This window comes from Callithrix jacchus, chromosome 5 (genome assembly GCF_049354715.1).
Source record: "Callithrix jacchus isolate 240 chromosome 5, calJac240_pri, whole genome shotgun sequence".
Lineage (NCBI taxonomy): Eukaryota > Metazoa > Chordata > Mammalia > Primates > Cebidae > Callithrix > Callithrix jacchus.
In genome coordinates this window covers 66,698,518-66,716,608 of record NC_133506.1, presented here as the reverse complement: position 1 = coordinate 66,716,608, position 18,091 = coordinate 66,698,518, and the positions used below count along the sequence as shown (strand labels likewise).

Genomic DNA, 18,091 nt, shown 5'->3' with positions numbered 1-18,091 from the left:
AGGCCAGGCGGGGTGGCACGCGCCTGTAGTCCCAGCTACTCCGGAGGCTAAGGCCAGAGAATCGCTTGAACCCGGGAGGCGGAGGTTGCAAAGAGCCGAGATCGCGCCGCGGTACTCCCAGCCTGGGCGACAGAGCGCGACTCCGTCGCCCCGCCCCCCTCAAAATAACTCACTGCTTCCATATGGCCCGTTTTCAAGGCCAGACGGCTTCTATGTAGTCTGAATTCAAGACCAAACGTGAAATGGTTACTTTGCTAAAGATTCACTGTGATTTCCTTTAAGTCATTGTTCTTTATCAGTTTTCCTGGGTGGTGGGGTTATTTATGGGAATACTTTGACAGCACTTTCCTCAAAAAAATTGCAGTTTTACAAACAAGCTTCCTGAGGTTCACGCGCCAGGGAGCCAGGTTAAGAACTATTTTTTTTTTTTTGAGATGGAGTGTGGCTCTGTTGCCCAGGCTGGAGTGCAGTGGTGCAATCTCAGCTCACTGCAACCTCCACCTCCGGGGTTCAAGCAATTCTCCTGCCTCAGCATGGGAGCCCGCTACCAGGCCCAGCTAATCTTTTTGTATTTTTAGTAGAGACACAGTTTCACCATGTTGGCCAGGCTGGTCTCAAACTCCTGACCTCAGGTGATCCAGCTTCTCAAAGTGCTGGGATTACAGGCATGAGCTACCGGGATCGGCCAAGAACTACTTTATTTTTTTGAGACAGAATCTCGCTGTCACCCAGGCTGAAGTGCAATGGCGTAATCTCTGCTCACGGCAACCTCCACCTCCCGGGTTCAAGCAATTCCCCTGCACCAGCCTCTGGAGTAGCTGGGACTACAGGGGCTCGACACCACGCCCGGCTAATTTTTTGTATTTTAGTAGAGATGGGGTTTCACCATGTTGGTCAGGATGGTGATCTCCTGACCTCGTGATCCGCCTGCCTCAGCCTCCCAAAGTGCTGGTTACAGGCGTGAGACACCATGCCTGGCCAAGAACTACTTTAAATAAATGTTTTGCTTGCTTGGTATGGTGGATAAAGAGGAAAATGTGAAGAGGGGAGACAAAAACAAAAGGAAATACTGTCAGTAGGAAACATCCAAATTACAACTCAGATGTGCAATGTTTCCATAAGTAAATTGACAAGGGACTATTACAATTTGCAGAAATCCATGTGCAGAAATTTTCAGATACATCTTTGTGCCTCTTCCTAATCCTGCCTAGTAAAATGGGGGATATATCAGTGCAAGTTTGAGGAGATCTACAGTTGGAAAATGGACATCACCAAACTGGACTCCAGAAAGTTCTGTCTAGGATTTTATTAGACTGCTTTTTTCTCAATATACCTGTGTTGGAAGATTGAGACAAAAAGGCACAAACTCACGTTAAATAAACAAGATAATCTAATCAATTCTACAAAGTGTAGTTTGTAAAAGAAGTAGTACTAGGAACCAACCAAAATGAGTCAGGGAGTCCCAGCGGGGACTGTAAAAGGAGAACTTGGGAAGATACACATGCCCGCGGTACTGACCCTGTCCTGGACCTCTCTCCAGGAGGCCAGAGCCCAGCACTCCTCTTCCCCCCTGGCACTGCTGCTCTGCTGGGGCTGTGACCCTGGGATCCTCATGGAAGCAGCTGGTCTGAAGGGGCATCGCACACACTCATGTGCTACCCCTGGAGCTGAGCCTTTATTGTAAGTCCTTCTGAGTGCTGGTCAGTTTGGGGTGGGCGAGGAGGAAATGGGGTACTTAAAAGCAGCCAACACTGTTGCCCAGCAGCAGCACCATCCATGGGGATGGAACAGACCAAGGACATCTCTATGTTTATATGGGCTGGAGTTCCAGATCCAGGCTGACAGCTCATCATGGACGCTTTTAAACTGGGACAACAGGTGGAGGTGGGAGGAGCCCTCATTAGGGTTAAAGTGATATGTGTGGGTCTCAAAGAGCCAAAGGAGGGATATTAACAGCTGCTGACCCTCAAACCACTAACAACTGTCTGCCTAGAACGCCAGTTTTTCTTTCAAGATAACCCCCATCTGGACTTCCCCTATTTGATGAATGAAGAAGGGAACTCTTTAAGCACAAATATAATTAAGAGCTAATACAGAGGTTATAGGAAAACATTTATATTTTTCTCCAGTAGGATTGCCTCTTCTCCAACTTTCCAAGTCAGATAAATGCTACCAGCAGTTGAGATGCTACCCAGATGCCTTTAAGTCCCCGAAAGGTGAGGAGACTCACACAGAGGAAGGTGCCTGTAACAAGACATCTGGTTCCAAAGGGACCTCAATAAAGGTCAGAGCTAACCATGCTGGGGGGTCTGAGTCTGTCCACCCTTGCCCCCGGAGGGCCACAGGGAAGCATCCATCAGGACGTCGTAGGTGCAGTCCTGTGAGACACTCCCTTATTGCACTTAGAAATGAGTAAGGCAAACAAACTGACAAAAACATAAGGGTACATTATCCCACCCCACTTCTTGGTTCCCGGACAAAGATTTGGTCTCTCATTAGCAGATGCACCCAGGCTAGTGTGGGCTTGGATCATGACACACTTAGGCCAATATGCTTCACAAGGTTTGGGGAACATCCGGTGACACTACTGCTATCTCAGATTCTCCCAGAAAGAGGCATACTCAGGCCCTGCCAAGTGGTAGGGAACTGTGAACACACAGCAGCGTCTATGCCGCTGGAGCCTGGACTTCCTCACTGCCTGCTTTGGTAGAGTTCTGTACTATGACCAGTACGTGCTTTTGAATTTCCAGGACAGAACACAGCATGGGAGTAGGACAAGCTAAGTTCTTGATCCCCAAATTCCTTTCCGGTAACTGGAGATGGGGAAGAATGTTCTGGAAAAAAGCTTTTTGCATGCTTATATTGTGCAACATCAAAGACCAGGACTCTTGTGTCCTGACCCGCCTCAAAAACAGAGGACAGGGACCTAAGAAAGCACAGAGAAAAAAGGATTATTGCTGAGTGGCAGCACCAGCCCGAAAGGGAAGAGGAGGAGCATGGACTTACAGAGCTCCTCGGGGTTGGACAGTTGGCATTTAGAGGGCGACTCAATTCTAGGGGCCACACGGGACAATTCCCTACAGGTGGAGAGCTGACTGGGGTGATTTTGTAGGCTCTGCAGAGAGATTCAGAGTGGGCAACAGGAGGGCCAAGAAGCCACAGGTGTTTCTAAGAGAGCAGTAACTAAAGATTCAGTGACCGGGGCAGGTTATCTGCATTTGTTAAATTTTCTTAAACAGATCGGCTGAGCCTTGGGTACCTCCATGTGCTAGAGCGCACTAAGGAAGGGTTACTGGGAGTAGAAGTACAAAAGCACATTGCTATTCTGCAGAAGTGGGTAAAACAATGGATCTCTAGCTCATCCCCTCTCCCCACATGAGCACTCAAAATTGCAAAGATCTGCCCAGGAAGCAAATACCTCAGTTTATCCCAAGGCTGAGAACAAATGAACTTAAATCATTTAAATCACCATATCACAAAAGGCAGCTATCTGAAAGACTGAAAATGTCACTTGGAAATAAAGGTCAGGGGCACACACACAAATGGGTCAGAACACAATGGAGAGACGGAAGACCTGTAAATACAGCAGCCTGCATGCCACGTATGTGGGAGGAGCAGGCTTCTGCACGCGCGGGCTCTGTAATACCAGACGGTCTATCTGTTAACAATGTTAAAGGGCATCTAGAATTAGCTACAGGAATGGGCTGGAAATTGCCTGGAGAACGGGCACAGAACAGCTGCTTCTGAAGATGGCCTGTCACGTGGGAGGGTGGAGCTGCTGGGCCTTCTTGTTGACCACTGTCTTGCAAAACTAGAAGAAAATAAAATGATTAAGGAAGCAACAGGCACAAACGGACACAACTGTAAATCATCCTCAACAGGGGTTTCGAAAGGAAGGACACTGGCTGGTGGGCAGGGAAGGGAGTGGGGGGAGAGAGCACTAAGGCCTGAGCAGTGACTGGGAAGCTGCATCACACATTCTACCTAGTCCTACCCTCCTGCCCCCCATAAGCTGCTTTAAGAACACAGGCCAGAGGGAGCGAGCCAAGCCTGGCATCACGGCTGGTGAGATCCTAGGCCTGCTTACCCGCTAGTCTTAGAGGCCAGTTTTTATTTGTGAAAATAATTTTCTCTCAGAGCCTAATTGGGAGCAGAGCCAGGTTTCAGTGATTAAGACTGCTTTGAGCTGCTGGAATCCCATGAGTGGGGAGGTGTACAGGGCACTGGGGAACCAGTACCAAGAGCTAGAGGAGGAAGGAAGGGGCTTGGGGAAGAGTGACAACATGGAATAAGGGGCCACCAATCTGGGCCCATAACCTGGGCACCCTCCCAGAACCTGAAAGACGCCATCTCTTATGAGGGCAGCTTAGTATGGGATCGGGGGTATAAAGAGGAAGGAAATGCAGCACCTGACGCAACGGTGGATGCTGACAAAAGCTGTCTGGCCAGCAAGTTTTCCAAGGGGGAAGGGCAGGTCATGCCAGCATTTGGGAGCTAGGAACTAGTGGGAGGGTGCCCAGGTTACGGGCCCAGATTGGAAGGCCAGGGAGTGCCCAGCATGGCAGCTTCCACTTGAGATGGATCAAGTTGCCAGAGGGAAGAGTGATTAGCAGCAGATGAACCTGGCTTCTGTACACCCCACCCCCACCCCCACTTCCCACCACCCTCCCTGTCCATGTCTCTATCCCAGTGGTTCTTTGGAAAACGTCTCTGAAATGTCCCAATAGCCATCATTTCTTTTAGTGGAAGCTGAGAGCTGTTTGGTGGGGCAGACATCATTACTAGAAGGAAGGAGAAGGAAAAGGTTTTCTCACTCCATATTGAGCTGCTGAGGCCTTGAAAACACAAACTGATTTTACCGGTCTGTGACACACACAGTGAGAAATTTGGTACATACAGTGCAGAGGGGGAAGGGTGGCTTTAGTCATCTGCTGTCATTCCTTTCACTGGGTCCTTTTGTCTCATCTGAAACAGAAAAAGCAGGAAAAATGGAAGGCTCCTGCTGCTGATGAAATTCCACCAAAAATACATCCCGCCTTCTCAATCCTGCTAATAGGTAGGGTGGGGCATTTTTTGTGTACAAAGCAAAACACTGGAAGGACAGAATTCTGCATATATACTCCAAGCCATCCATCTCTCGCTCTGTGCAACTGGCCTCACCAGCATGATTCCTATTTCTCTTCCTTGCGTCATGGTGTTTGGGTCAGTTCATAAGCACTTCTCTCTTCTTTTGGTAGAGAGGTATGGGGTTGGGGTAGGTCTTCCTATGTTGACCAGGCTAGTCTGGACTCCTGGCCTCCCAAAGTGCTTAGATTACAGGTGTGAGCCACTGCATCTGGCCTCAACGAAGCATCTCTTTAGTTCTAAGAACTTCTACAGGGCTGGGGATATTTAGCTGTGCACTAAAACGGACCAATTCTCTCCTCAAGCAGCTTATATTCTGGGGCAGGGTAGGCAGAGAACAAACACATGAATATATGTCAGGTGGGACTAAGGGCTGCTCAGATAGAGAATGACTGTGGGTAAGAGCTATTTTAGGTAGTAATGGAAGCTTGTAGTGAGGTTTGAGAGGAAACCTGAAGAAATGAGAAAGAAAATCCTGTGGTGCTCTGGGTTAGGAGCGTTTCTGGCAGTGGCTCATGCCTGCAATCCCAGCACTTTGGGAGGCTGAGGCAGGCAGATCAAGAGATCGAGACCATCCTGGCCAACACAGTGAAACCCTGTCTCTACTAAAAATACAAAAATTAGCCGAGCGTGGTGACATGCACCTGTGGTCCCAGCTACTCAGGAGGCTGAAGCAGGAGAATCGCTTGAACCCAGGAGGTGAAGGTTGTGGTGAGCCAAGATTGCAAAACTGCACTCAAGCCTGGCAACAGAGTAAGACTCCATCTCAAAAAAAAAAAAAAAAAAAAAAACAAAAAAGTGGGCACAATGTTGTGGCATGAGGATGCAGAGGTGGAAAGTACAGGGGCAGATCTGGGTCACAGAAGTGCGAGGCTGCTGGAAAACAGGACAGAGGCTTCTCTGGAAGCACCGAGTGGTCCCTGTCACTGGCACCTTCCAGGTAGAAGCAGATGTCACTTACTGAAAATGCTATATATCTGATCTCTCTAAATCAGTTATGACTTGAAAACTTTATCCTATTTGAAGAATGTCAATAACATAAGTAAGTGTTTCTTCCTGATCCATTAGTTTTCTGCTCAACTTTTGTTCTTTATAATGTTCAACAGATTTTGAGCACCTAAGAACATAGCTTCTAGAATTGAACTCTCTGGACTGTATTCTGTTTTGTTTGAGACAGTGTCTGGCTCTGTTGCCCAGGCTGGAGTGCAGTGGCGCAATCACGGCTCATTATAGCCTTGACCCCCACCCCGAGCTGAAGTGATCCTCCTACCTCAGCATCCCAAGTAGCTGAGACTACAGGCATGTGCCACCATGCCAGGCTGATTAAAAAATTTTTTTTGAGGCCAGGCGCAGTGGCTCATGCCTGTAATCCAGCACCCTGGGAGGCCGAGGCGGGCGGATCACAAGGTCAAGAGATTGAGACCATCCTGGCCAATATGGTGAAACCCCGTCTCTATTTAAAAAAAATAAAGAAAAAGAAAAAGAAAAAGGCCAGGTGCAGTGGCTCACACCTGTAATCCTAGCACTTTGGGAGGTCGAGGTGGGTGGATCACCTGATGTCAGGAGTTCAAGACCAGCCTGGCCATCATGGTGAAACCCCATCTTTAAAATAAATATATATATATATAAAATTTTGGTGTAGGGACAGGGTCTCATTGCGTTGCCCAGGCTGGTCTTGAACCCCTGGGCTTAAGTAGTCCTCCTGCCATGGTCTCCCAAAGTGGTGGGACTACAGGCGTGAGCCACTGCACCTGACTTGTATTGTATTCTGGCTCCATCACTAATTGTATGACCTTGAGTAAGTTACTGCACTGCTCTCTAAGCCTAAATTTCTTTTTTTTCGAGACAGGGTCTCACTGTGTCACCCATGCCAGGCTAATTTCTGTATTTTTTGTAGAGACAGGGTTTCGTCATCTTGCCCAGACTGGTCTCAAACTCCTGGACTGAAGCAATCTGCCCACCTCAGCCTCCTAACGTGCTGGAATTACAGGCATGAGCCACTACGCCTTCCCAGTTCAAACGATTCTCCTGTCTCTGCCTCCCCAGTAGCTGGGATTACAGGCACCTGCCACCACACCCAGCTAGTTTTGTATTTTTAGTAGAGATGGGGTTTCTCCATGTTAGTCAGGCTGGTCTTGAACTCCCTACCTCAGGTGTCTGCCTGCCTTGGCCTCCCAAAGTGCTGGGGTTACAGGCATGAGTCAGAGCGCGGGGCTCTATCCCATGAGAAGTCCTAGGAGCAGCAATATCCCAGTAGTAATAAGCATACCCAGCACCAGACCTCATTTCCAAACAGCATTCTCCTCTCTACAGAAGCAGGGCTCCTTGAAGGTGGCCAATTACAGGCTGGGTCATGGAAAAACAAGACAAACCTGGAGCACCGTGTACTTCGAGGGCACAGCAGGGACCTTACCAGTAACTGGACAGACAGACAGAAGAGGATAAAAAGAACACCGAGGTGGTGGCAGCCAGGCTAAAATACCCATGTGGGGTCTAATCGTGCAGAAACATCAGACAAATCCACGTTCAAAGACATTCCACAAAACCACCAGCATGTAACCTTCACAAACATCACAATCGTGGAGGTCAAGACACTGAGGAGCCACACCAGACAGACAGAAATGAGAGTCGGATGCTGGGAGGCAGTGTGTCCTGGCTGCAGCCTTTGCTCTAAGAGAGTAGATGGGAGCTCTAGGTACTCCCGGATGCTGGGAGGCAGTGTGTCCTGGCTGCAGCCTTTGCTCTAAGGGAGCAGACAGGAGCACTTGGTACTCTTCTCGCCTGTTTTCTGTAAGTCTGAAAGTATTTCAGAATAGAATTTTAAAAAGACAACTTGCTCACTAATGACCACTGACATAAATTTTCAGTCATCAGAGAATTTAATGTCATGGGAACAGAGCTCCTTGGGCCTCAACCAGAGAGTTCACCACCTTGCTTTCAGTTTGTGAATGCAGAGCCAGGGTCTTGTTTTCCCACTGCTTGAAATAAGATGGCACCTCCTACCAGGAACGTGAGAGCTTCCCCTACTGTCAGAAACAAGCTCTCCACACCCACAGAGGCTACCACTGAAATAAAATTCATTACTTCAATCTTTTTTTTTTTTTGAGACGAAGTCTTGCTCTGTTGCTCAGGCTGGAGTGCAGTGGCCCTATCTCGGCCCACTGCAAGTTTCCAACTCCTGGATTCAAGTGATTCTCCTGACTCAGCCTCCCAAGTAGCTGGGATTACAGGCACCTGCCATCATGTCTCGATAATTTTTGTATTTTTAGTAGAGATGGGGTTTTGCCATCTTGGCCAGGCTGGTCTCGAACTCCTGACCTCAGGTGATCTGCCCACCTCAGCCTCCCAAAGTGCTGGGATTACAGGCGTGAGCCACTGAGCCCAGCCCATTACTTCAGTCTTATAATATAATGAACAATAGGAATGCTTATTTCCTATTTCGTGGGGCCTATATGACATGCAAGATTTATCTGATGTTTGTGGTGTTCCCAAGAGTTAGCCAATGTAGGCTATATATACACATATAACATGGTTGAAAAAAATATGTATATGTGAAAATAGGAAAACATCAACTTCTTGGGGGGTGGGGGGCTAGGGGAGGGATAGCATTAGGAGAAATACCTAATGTAGATGACGGGTTGATGGGTGCAGCAAACCACCATGGCACATGTATACCTATGTCACAAACCTGCACTTTCTGCACTTGTACCCCAGAACTTAAAAGTACAATTTAAAAAATAATAATAAAATAAAATAAAATAAAAACTTCAATCTTGGTTTGCTTTTAACAGTGTTTTCCTCTAGGGAATGAGACCAGGGGCTGAAACAAGGAGACTTTTATTTATCTATTCATCTATGAGTTATTTGGACTTTTAATTTTAAATGTATTTTTCTATCTTTTGAAAATCATTTGACCGTTAAGTATGAAAGACTCCTTTGACCTAAAAAAAATTAGTAAAAGTATCAATGTTAATATCCTAGTTATTACATTGTGCTATAGTTTTGCAAGATGTTACCATTGGCAAAAACTGGGTAAAGGGTACACAGATCTTTCTGCATTATTTTTTATAACTGCCAGTGACTCTTTCAATCATCTCAAAATAAAAATTTCAGTGCAGAAATGAAGCTGGCTGGGTGTGTTTGGGAGGCTGGGGTAGAAGGATCATATGTGGTCAGGAGTTTGAGACCAGCCTGGACTACATACAAAGATCCTGTCTCTACAAAGAAAAAAAAAATTAAAATTAGGTAAGCATGGTGGCCTGTGCCTGTAGTCTCAGCTACTTGGGAGACTGAGGTGGGTGGATCACCTGAGGTCAGAAATTCAAGAACCAGCCTGGCCAACATGGCAAAAAACATGTCTCTACTAAAAATACAAAAATCACCTGGGCATGGTGGCGCACGCCTGTAATCCCAGCTACTCGGGAAGCTGAGGAAGAACTGCTTGAACCAGGGAGGCGGAGGATGCAAATGAGCTGAGACTGCTACTGCACTCCAGCCTAGGCAACAGAGTGAAACTCCTTCTCAAAAAACAAAACAGCTGTGCGCAGTGGCTCACACCTGTAATCCCGGCACTTTGGGAGGCTGAGGCAGGTAGATCACGAGGTCAAGAGATCGAGACCATCCTGGTCAACATGGTGAAACCCCGTCTCTACTAAAAATACAAAAAATTAGCTGTGCATTGTGGCGCGTGCCTGTAATCCCAACTACTCAGGAGGCTGAGGCAGGAGAATTGCCTGAACCCAGGAGGCGGAGGTTGTGGTGAGCCGAGATCACGCCATTGCACTCCAGCCTGGGTAACAAGAGCGAAACTCCATCTCAACAAAACAAAAAAGCCGTAAGACAGAGCTCAAGAGTAGGTGATGAGAAGGTCAGGTACACTCATATCCAAGCAGACAGACAGGGAAACCAGCTGTGAAGAGGCTCAGAGAGGGCATCTGAGGTGGGCCAGCTGAGCAAGGGCATCACACAGACTCTCAGCTCCATCACAAAGAGGCAAGACCAGAACAAACTGTGGAGGGACCAGAGGAATCACAGAGCCAATAGGGACTTAAAAAGAAGGCAAGAAAATTCTGCAGAATCTTATTCATGCAGTCTAACACATAGGATCTTTGCTTTGCTATTTTTCAGCAAATGGGAGTCCAGTAAATAGGAACACAACAACTGGCTGGGCGCAGTGGCTCACAACTGTAATCCCAGCACCTTGGGAGGCTGACTCAGGTGAATTGCCTGAGTTCAGGAGTTCGAGACCAGCCTGGCCAACATGGCAAAACTCTGTCTCTACTAAAAATACAAACATTAGCCAGGCATGGTGGCACGCTCTTGTAATCCCAGCTACTCAGGAAGCTCTGGCATGAGAATTGCTTGAACCGGGGAGGTGGAGGTTGCAGTGAGTGGAGATCACACCACTGCAGTCCAGCCTGGGTGACAGAATGAGGCTCTGTCTCAAAAAAAAAAAAAAAAAACCAACAACCAATATCTCCTTGCATTTTTCATATTATGGACCTCTTAAGAGAGCATGGGAAAGGGAGAAAAAAGGGAAGCTGGGGAGAAAGAGAGAGAGACAAAAAGAAACTGCTTTCCTACAGGCATGTATTTCCAGAAGTTTTTTCTTCTTAGGGCAAAGAACTCATCGCCTGATCACTTGTTTCCCAGATCTTTAAACCTCATTCAAGAATGGTGGGTCCACCCCCACAGGGACTAGAGTTTCAGTGGTGGTGACTGTGGCCTTTACAGTGACCCTCATAACTCACAAACAAAATCTGCCTGCACTAGACAACTATGTATTAGTTTAGAGAATAAATCATAATTCCTACTGCAAATTGCAGTTAATCCCGGCTCATGGAAGACATCCATTTACCTCTAGTCCTCCCCCAAACCCTACTATATGACAGTGAAGGAATTTAAAAATATATAAACTATGAAGACAAGAACAGAAGAAGCCACTGCAGGTAAGAGCCAGGAACAAACTTTTGGAAGGTGGAAAAGGGACAGAAGAGTCAGTAACTAATGTGCAGAGCAGCAGCAGCTGAAACCTAAGTTCCTGGAGGATGGGGAGCCAAGAAGGAGCCAGCCGGCTTGTGCTGTGGGTTTTCCAAAGGCTCGGAGCTGCAGGCAGCAGGTCCCACTGCAGGGGGAGTGCCAGGTAAGGCTGAAAACTAGAGACGTGTTTGAAAGTCCAAATGGAGAATGGTTAGGGCCTGGTGTTCCTTCTCCTGCTCTGGAAGTCAAGCAAACACCCTGCTTCCTACAGCAAAAGGCAGGAGATTCACTCTCTGAAGCACTGAAGGAATCCTAAACTCAGGATGGCAGGGGCAGCGAGGGGCAAGGTGGGCATGATGCAGAATCTGAGGGGATTAAAGTCAACTGATGGCATGACTAGCTTACTGGGGCCCCTCCTCAACTTGGCATACAGAATGCCAGCTGCCTGCCTGTCTCCCCTAGCAAGAGACGGGGAGCCCTCTCTAGCGAAAGTGAGAAGCCCCCCTGACACCCTGACAAAAAAGACTCAAGGTCCTGAGGCAGAGTTTCCCCACTGTAACTACTGAGTACCCTATAGTGAAGCCATCTACTGATCTGTGGAAGGCCCCTAACATGAAACAGAATCCAATCCAAACTGGACAGAGGAGCTCAGCAGAAACATTACTGAGGAGCAGAGAGAGGTCTCACCAAGCAAAAACCAAAACTGTCACTTCAGAAAAGGAGGTAAAGGAGAAAAAGTGCATTAAGAAAGAACACAGAAGAAGAAATGCTCAAAAATAATTAATAGAATAGAGAAATGTTAAAATTGGAAAAAAAATCTCCCAGAAAGGAGGCTGGGCGTGGTGGCTCACACCTGTAATCCCACTTTGCAAGGCCATGGTGGATGGTTCACCTGAGGTAGGGAGTTCAAGACCAGCGTGGCCAACATAGCAAAACCCTGTCTCTACCAAAAAGACAAAAATCAGCTGGGCAAGGTAGCACACACCTGTAGTCCCAGTTACTCGGGAGGCTGACGCTGGAGAATCACTTGAACCTGGGACGCGGAGGCTGCAGTGAGTTGATATCATGCCACTGCATTCCAGACTGGGTGACAGAGCCAGACTGTCAAAAACAAACAAACAAACAAAAAAAAAAACAACTCCCAGAAAGCAGAGAAAACATAAAAAAATTAGAAAGTCAATTCACAGGGTTCAACATCTGGCTAATAAAAATTCTACAAAGAAAACAACACAGGAATGAAAATTACAAAAACATTTTCCAGAACTAAAGAGATTTTTTTTTTTGAGATGGAGTCTTGTTCTGTCACCCTGGCTAGAGTGCAGTGGTACAATCTCGGCTCATTGCAACCTCCGCCTTTCCGGGTTACAGCGATTCTCCTGCCTTAGCCTCGTGAGTAGCTGGAACTACAGGTGCCCGCCACCACACCCAGCTACTTTTTATATTTTTTAGGAGAGATGGAGTTTCACCATATTGGCCAGGCTGGTCTCAGACTCCTGATCTCATGATCTGCCTGCCACGGCCTCCCAGAGTGCAGGGATTATAGGCGTGAGCCACGTCGCCTGGCATGAAGGGATCTTTTGATTTAAAGAGTAAAACAAGGCTCTTTAAATGTGCCTTTAAATCTGCATTTGGTTGAAAATAATCCATTTGGATCTGACCTCGTGATTCGCCCACCTCAGCCTCCCAAACTACTCGGATTACAGGTGTGAACCACCGTGCCCAGCCGAGAAAGATTTTCACAAGGGGGAGAGATTAAAAAAGAATTTTCTAACATTGAGGGCTCTCAAATTTTGGATCTGAAGAAAGCGGTACAGTAGATCCTCTGGAGAGTTCTAGCTCTAAGAATTTGAATTCTACCCAAAGAATGAAAGGTGGTCAGCAAACACTTCCACCAACCCCAATGTATATTATGCTGGCCTTTGTCAAGCAGTAGATGCTGAAGCTCCAGGATAAACCCCAATGCAAGTCTCCATGTTTCTTCATTTGGTGATGTTTTCCCCTTCTTTCTGTCAGGACTCGGGTGACCAAAAGACTCAGGCGCCTCTTCCACAGTCAGAATCATCAGACCCCTGGACACTCAGGTCTGCCCCTTCCTAAGGATCCTCAGCAAAAGCATCAGGGATTGTGCCCCAATGAAATCCTGCCACTTCACTGCTAAATGTAGCTAGATGAATAACCACAACACCTGCCTTCCCCACGAAGCAACTCAGTGCACTGCTCAGCAGTTAGCCCAGGAGGAGTGTCATCCTGGATGGTAAAAACAGCTCCCTGAGGGGCTCCAGAGGAAGAACTTGTGGACCTAGTCTCTGCCCCAGCCCGCGTCGTGAAGCAGGGAGTGTCTGCGGCCAGGCAGCACAGGCACCCGAGCCTGGCTCTCACTGAGGCCCTGAAGGAGAGCTGGGTGGGTTGTTACAAAGCCAAGCCTCTACTGGATACCCAAACTCCATGCCAACCTAACCTGGGGCAGCGAGGGAGGAATGATAGCAATTCTTATGAAACAGGGCTTCCGCCTTATTACAGTTTTAGCTCTAAGAGGGCAAGGCAGCCCAAAATTACATTCAGAGGGAGGAGTACGGGAGAATGATTCAGAGCTGTGGTTCTGGGGCCAGACAGTCCTGGGCTCTTCCCTGACCACACCGGCTGTGAGGCAGTGTGGCCCAGGGCGCAGCAATATCCAGCTCTCTAGGCCTCCACTTCCTCACCTGAGGGTGGGGATGGCCACAGTGCCTCCTCACAGTGAACCGTGCAGGCCACAAGATGGTGTAAGCAGAAGCTGTTGGAATGGTGCACAGCACACAGTGAGTGCCTGAATGTTACTGACTGACCATCTCCTCCGAGTGGGCCTCTCAGGGAAGCATCAGCATGCCCACATGAGGCATGAGGAACGCTGGGTCTTTAGGCTCCTATGGAACAGAGAGCCCTCTTTCTGCAATCCATGCCGAGGCCGAAAACAAAAGCAAATGCTCCAAACTCTTGACAGCTCAAAACAACTGCAGGGAGCACCAGCTGTCAGCTCCTGCATGTGCGCCCTTGCTGCCTTCTGTGGCAATGTGCATGATATGCATGGTCAGCCCAGCCTGCCTCCCCCAGGGTCACTTCCAGCTCTGCAGCCCTGTGCACTCCTCCCACTGGGCTCTGAGGAATCATTGTCACAGCTGTGTTACCCACTTGGCATCTGGCACCGACTATTTGTCTCTGTGGATGTGGCAAGACTTCAACTAAACTGTCAATTCAAGAGCACAGGCTGTTTTCTTCCTCAGAATGCCCACATACCACCGAACGCTATACCTTACCTGCAGCAGACACTGAGGTGTTCCTAGAACTACAGGACAGTGCTCAGTGAACTGCACCAGCAAAACAGGCTTCCTCATCCTCATGTTTATCTCACTGAGAGCCCCAAGTCTCTCTCAGCCTCGTGTGTTTATCTGATGGAGAGCCCTGAGTCTCCCTCAAACTCGTGTGTTTATCTGATGGAGAGCCCCGAGTGTCCTACGGAGCCACTTACTTCGTCCAGCTGTCTCTTTGTCTCTTCTTCCATCCTTCGAATGTCGTCCATGGTCAGGTCCACCCACTTATCGAGCCAACAGAACAGCTGCCTGTGGAAGTTTGTAAACAGACGCCTCTCTTGCTGTAAAGGACGGAACCAGCTGGAACTCAGAAGGGGAAGGCCATGACCACAGCCCTCCTACCATGCTCTCCACACTAAGACCCACACTTTGCTGGGGAAGGGAGGAAGAGTGACACTGGGCTGGCTTATCTGTATTAGCCAGAGGTCAATGACCTTTGCCTTCATGTTCCTAACAGGTATAGCTTCACATAGGAGGGAGCCCCCAAGAGAGAATGGAGGCCTACCTCACGCTAGGCCTCTGCCCAAAGTACTACCAGGACAGGCAGCCCCTGAACTCCAAGGCAAGCCAAGGCCCCAGACCATAGCAACATTTCCTCCTGTCTTTGGCGTCTAAGGCCAGATTAAAACTGGCCACAACTATGAAATGCGGCCCAAGAGGGAGGCTCCAACACATCGGAGAATTAAAAGGCTATAAAGTCCTTAGGTCTGCCCAACAGAGTAATTCATGGCACTGGCGAATCTGGCTCACAGTACCTCTTGCCTTTTGGCTGCAAGAAAAGAAAGACTGAGTTTTATTTGTAGGTCAGCTTTTGCCTCGGTTTCCTTCCCTGTCACAGGTGGTGCCCCTGGAAGAACAGCATTAAACTGTAAGACACTGGAGTGCAAGGGGAGGCGGCATCTGGGAAGTCAGCCTGTGAAATGCTCTGATGCTGGCAATCCTGCAATGCAGGCCCCATGGGCTGGACCATCTTCTGTTGGGCAAAACAGCCCCCACCACACACACGCATGCGCGCACACACACACATGCACACGCGCAGGCAAACACAGTCACTGGGAAGGCCTCACCCTAGTCACTTACCTTGTGTATAAAGTTTTCCACTTTGTTCTGCAGGCCCCACCACTTGAACTTGACAGTAACCAGTTTGTATGCACACATATACGGGCAGTCTTTCTGATTTACAAGTTCTTGCTGCATTAGAAACATACCCACAGGCAGGCAAGTAACTAAGGGCAGACCTCAGGCTGTCCCCTGGCTCACCCCAGCCATTCCCCTCCTCCGCAGGGAGCAGCCCACCCACACACTGTCCAGTCCCCTGGCAGTGAAGGTGTGAATGGTACCTTCCAGTTGGGGCCCAAGGGTCCTCGGCCTGTTTTGATAGATTTAAATTTTGCTGGGTCTTCCTCTGCCTTGTAATCCTGAGAAAAATTGTGGAATTGGGGTTGGAGGGAAGTGGGAGAGGGAGTGAGAGGCGGGGAGAGCAGATTTTTCATTAGCATTCACTTCATACCAGTTCCCGATGCTGATGGCGCAAAGCAAATATGGGAAAATGTTCTAAACCAGTTGTTGAACTGTTTACATTAGCCTCAGAGGAGAGTTCTATGTGATTTTCTCTGAGTGTTTGTTTTGAATTTTGCCAGTGTGAAAGTATCACCAGACGGTCTGTGCAGGCACACATTTACAGTGTTGAAGACAGAGACTTTCAGTCTGGGCTGAGCTTCCACATCACCAGGGAAGACTTTTTAAAAATACAGATTTCTGAGCCACTCCACCTAAAATCCAGTGACTGAGAATATCTGCAGGTGAGGGCAGCACGGATTTTTTTTTTAATCTCTGCAAGTGACTCTAAAAGACAGTCAGCACTCAGAATGACTGGCTGTCATTCCTTAAATCTTCTAGTGCAATCCCCCTCTGGCTTGTTTTAACAAAATAATTTACTGGAAATGTTCAATGTCGAAAACCCATCCACTATTGGTGAAGCTCACTTGACTGATTTCTAATGCAGTGAATTCCCTATGTTAATTAACCACAACAAAAGTTTAATTTTCAGCTGTCCCTCTACACTGACTGATGTGGGCTCAGGAAATACAACTCATAACAAAGATCATACATTTGTCTCTCTCTCTCATAAAGTATTTCCCCAAAGCTCAGAATTTTTTTTTTTTTGAGACGGAGTCTTGCTCTGTCTCCCAGGCTGGAGTGCAATGGCACAATTTTGGTTCACTGCAACCTCCACCTCCTGGGTTCAAGCCATACTCCTACCTCAGCCTCCTAAGTAGCTGGGATTACAGGTGCCCACCAACACGCCCAGCTAATTTTTGTATTTTTAGTGAAACAGGGTTTTGCTCTGTTGGCCAGGCTGGTTTCGAACTCCTGACCTCAGGTGATCCGCCACCTTGTCCTCCTAAAGTGCTGGGACTTACAGGCATGAGCCACCATGCCCAGCCCCAAAATATCTTAAGTGCAGTGTGACCACAGGAAAGAGGTATCACACCCCTGGGATGCAAAGAGCAAACATGCATTCCCTATCAATGGGCAGAGAGTTAAAATTCCTGTCTTTTAAACCCAACAAGACCTTTACCCAGTAAGAACAGTAATGAATGAGGAGGAATCTCACCCCCTCATTCCCTGAGCAAATACTTCCTGGGTGCAAAACAGTGAGCAAGCAAGACCTGGGCCCTCTTCTGACCATGCTTTTGGTCTAGCAGTGGACTGTCCTCCAGGCATCTACTACAATGTGTGTTACTCCAAAAAGCCACCACCAACTTCTTGAGGGCAGGGGACCTGTCTTTTCATACATTCTGCATCCCTCACCTGGAACCCCGAGATCCTAACACTATCTCAAACACAGTAGGCAGGCAATACATGTTTTTATAATCACTGAGTTGGGAAATAAATTTGGGAATTGGCACTCTGACTTTTCAGGCTAAAAATCATTTTAGCAGGGCCAAACACTCTACCTACAGCACCTACATAGTCCAGTAATCATTTTCAGAGGCCAAACAGGACACATAAATTTCGGGCCACTAATTTCCCGGTGGTATCCCCAGCTCAAGACAAGAAAACTCCTAATACTCACTTTTAAAAGTAAAACAAGCCACACAAACCAGAGAGAATTTCCTTTTGTGCCAAGTTGGGTATGGCTTCCTGGTTTCTCTAACATTTAGAAGTCATTTCTGCATCTCAAAGGCCGCCCACATCTTGAAATAGTTCCTACCTTGCTAAGCACCTGGCTTCGGTCTGCGATGTCTATGTAAATGGCTTCCACATGTTTCCATGCCTCAGGCTCCAGCTTATGCACCTGCGGGAAGCAGTGGGAACCACTATGCAACTTGTCAGCTACAAAACACCCTCTAGCCAGAATGGACCCCTAGGAACTGCCATTCCCAAGGCCACCGATGTAAGAGTTCTACTGCTAAAAAATTATAGAATTACATACAATTATCCAAAGAAATGGGAGAATGCATTTTTTTTGTAAAGAGATGAGGTCTCATCATGTTTCTCAGGCAGTGGCTATTCATAGGAGTGATCACCGCACACTACAGCCATGAGCTCCTGGGCCCAAGTGGTCTTCCTGCCTCAGCCTCCTGAGGAGCTGGGACTACAGGCATACAACACTGTACCCAACTGGATATTTTGTT

The 18,091-nt window shown here is 47.9% G+C and overlaps 1 protein-coding gene across 1 annotated transcript in view; it reads right to left on the bottom strand.

Annotated features, from left to right (window-relative positions):
- Positions 1 to 1,291: 1,291 nt before the first annotated feature.
- The window catches only part of PITPNA (phosphatidylinositol transfer protein alpha), a 41,064-nt gene continuing 24,264 nt past the window's right edge, over positions 1,292 to 18,091 (bottom strand). Inside the window, exons 7-12 of the mRNA XM_035299439.3 lie at positions 17,668 to 17,751; positions 15,791 to 15,868; positions 15,531 to 15,641; positions 14,609 to 14,731; positions 4,898 to 4,965; positions 1,292 to 3,811 (exon numbers count right to left, since the gene is read on the bottom strand). Of these exons, the coding sequence (XP_035155330.1) occupies positions 4,921 to 4,965; positions 14,609 to 14,731; positions 15,531 to 15,641; positions 15,791 to 15,868; positions 17,668 to 17,751 (441 nt within the window). The 3' untranslated portion in view covers positions 1,292 to 3,811; positions 4,898 to 4,920. The remainder of the gene's footprint in view (positions 3,812 to 4,897; positions 4,966 to 14,608; positions 14,732 to 15,530; positions 15,642 to 15,790; positions 15,869 to 17,667; positions 17,752 to 18,091) is intronic.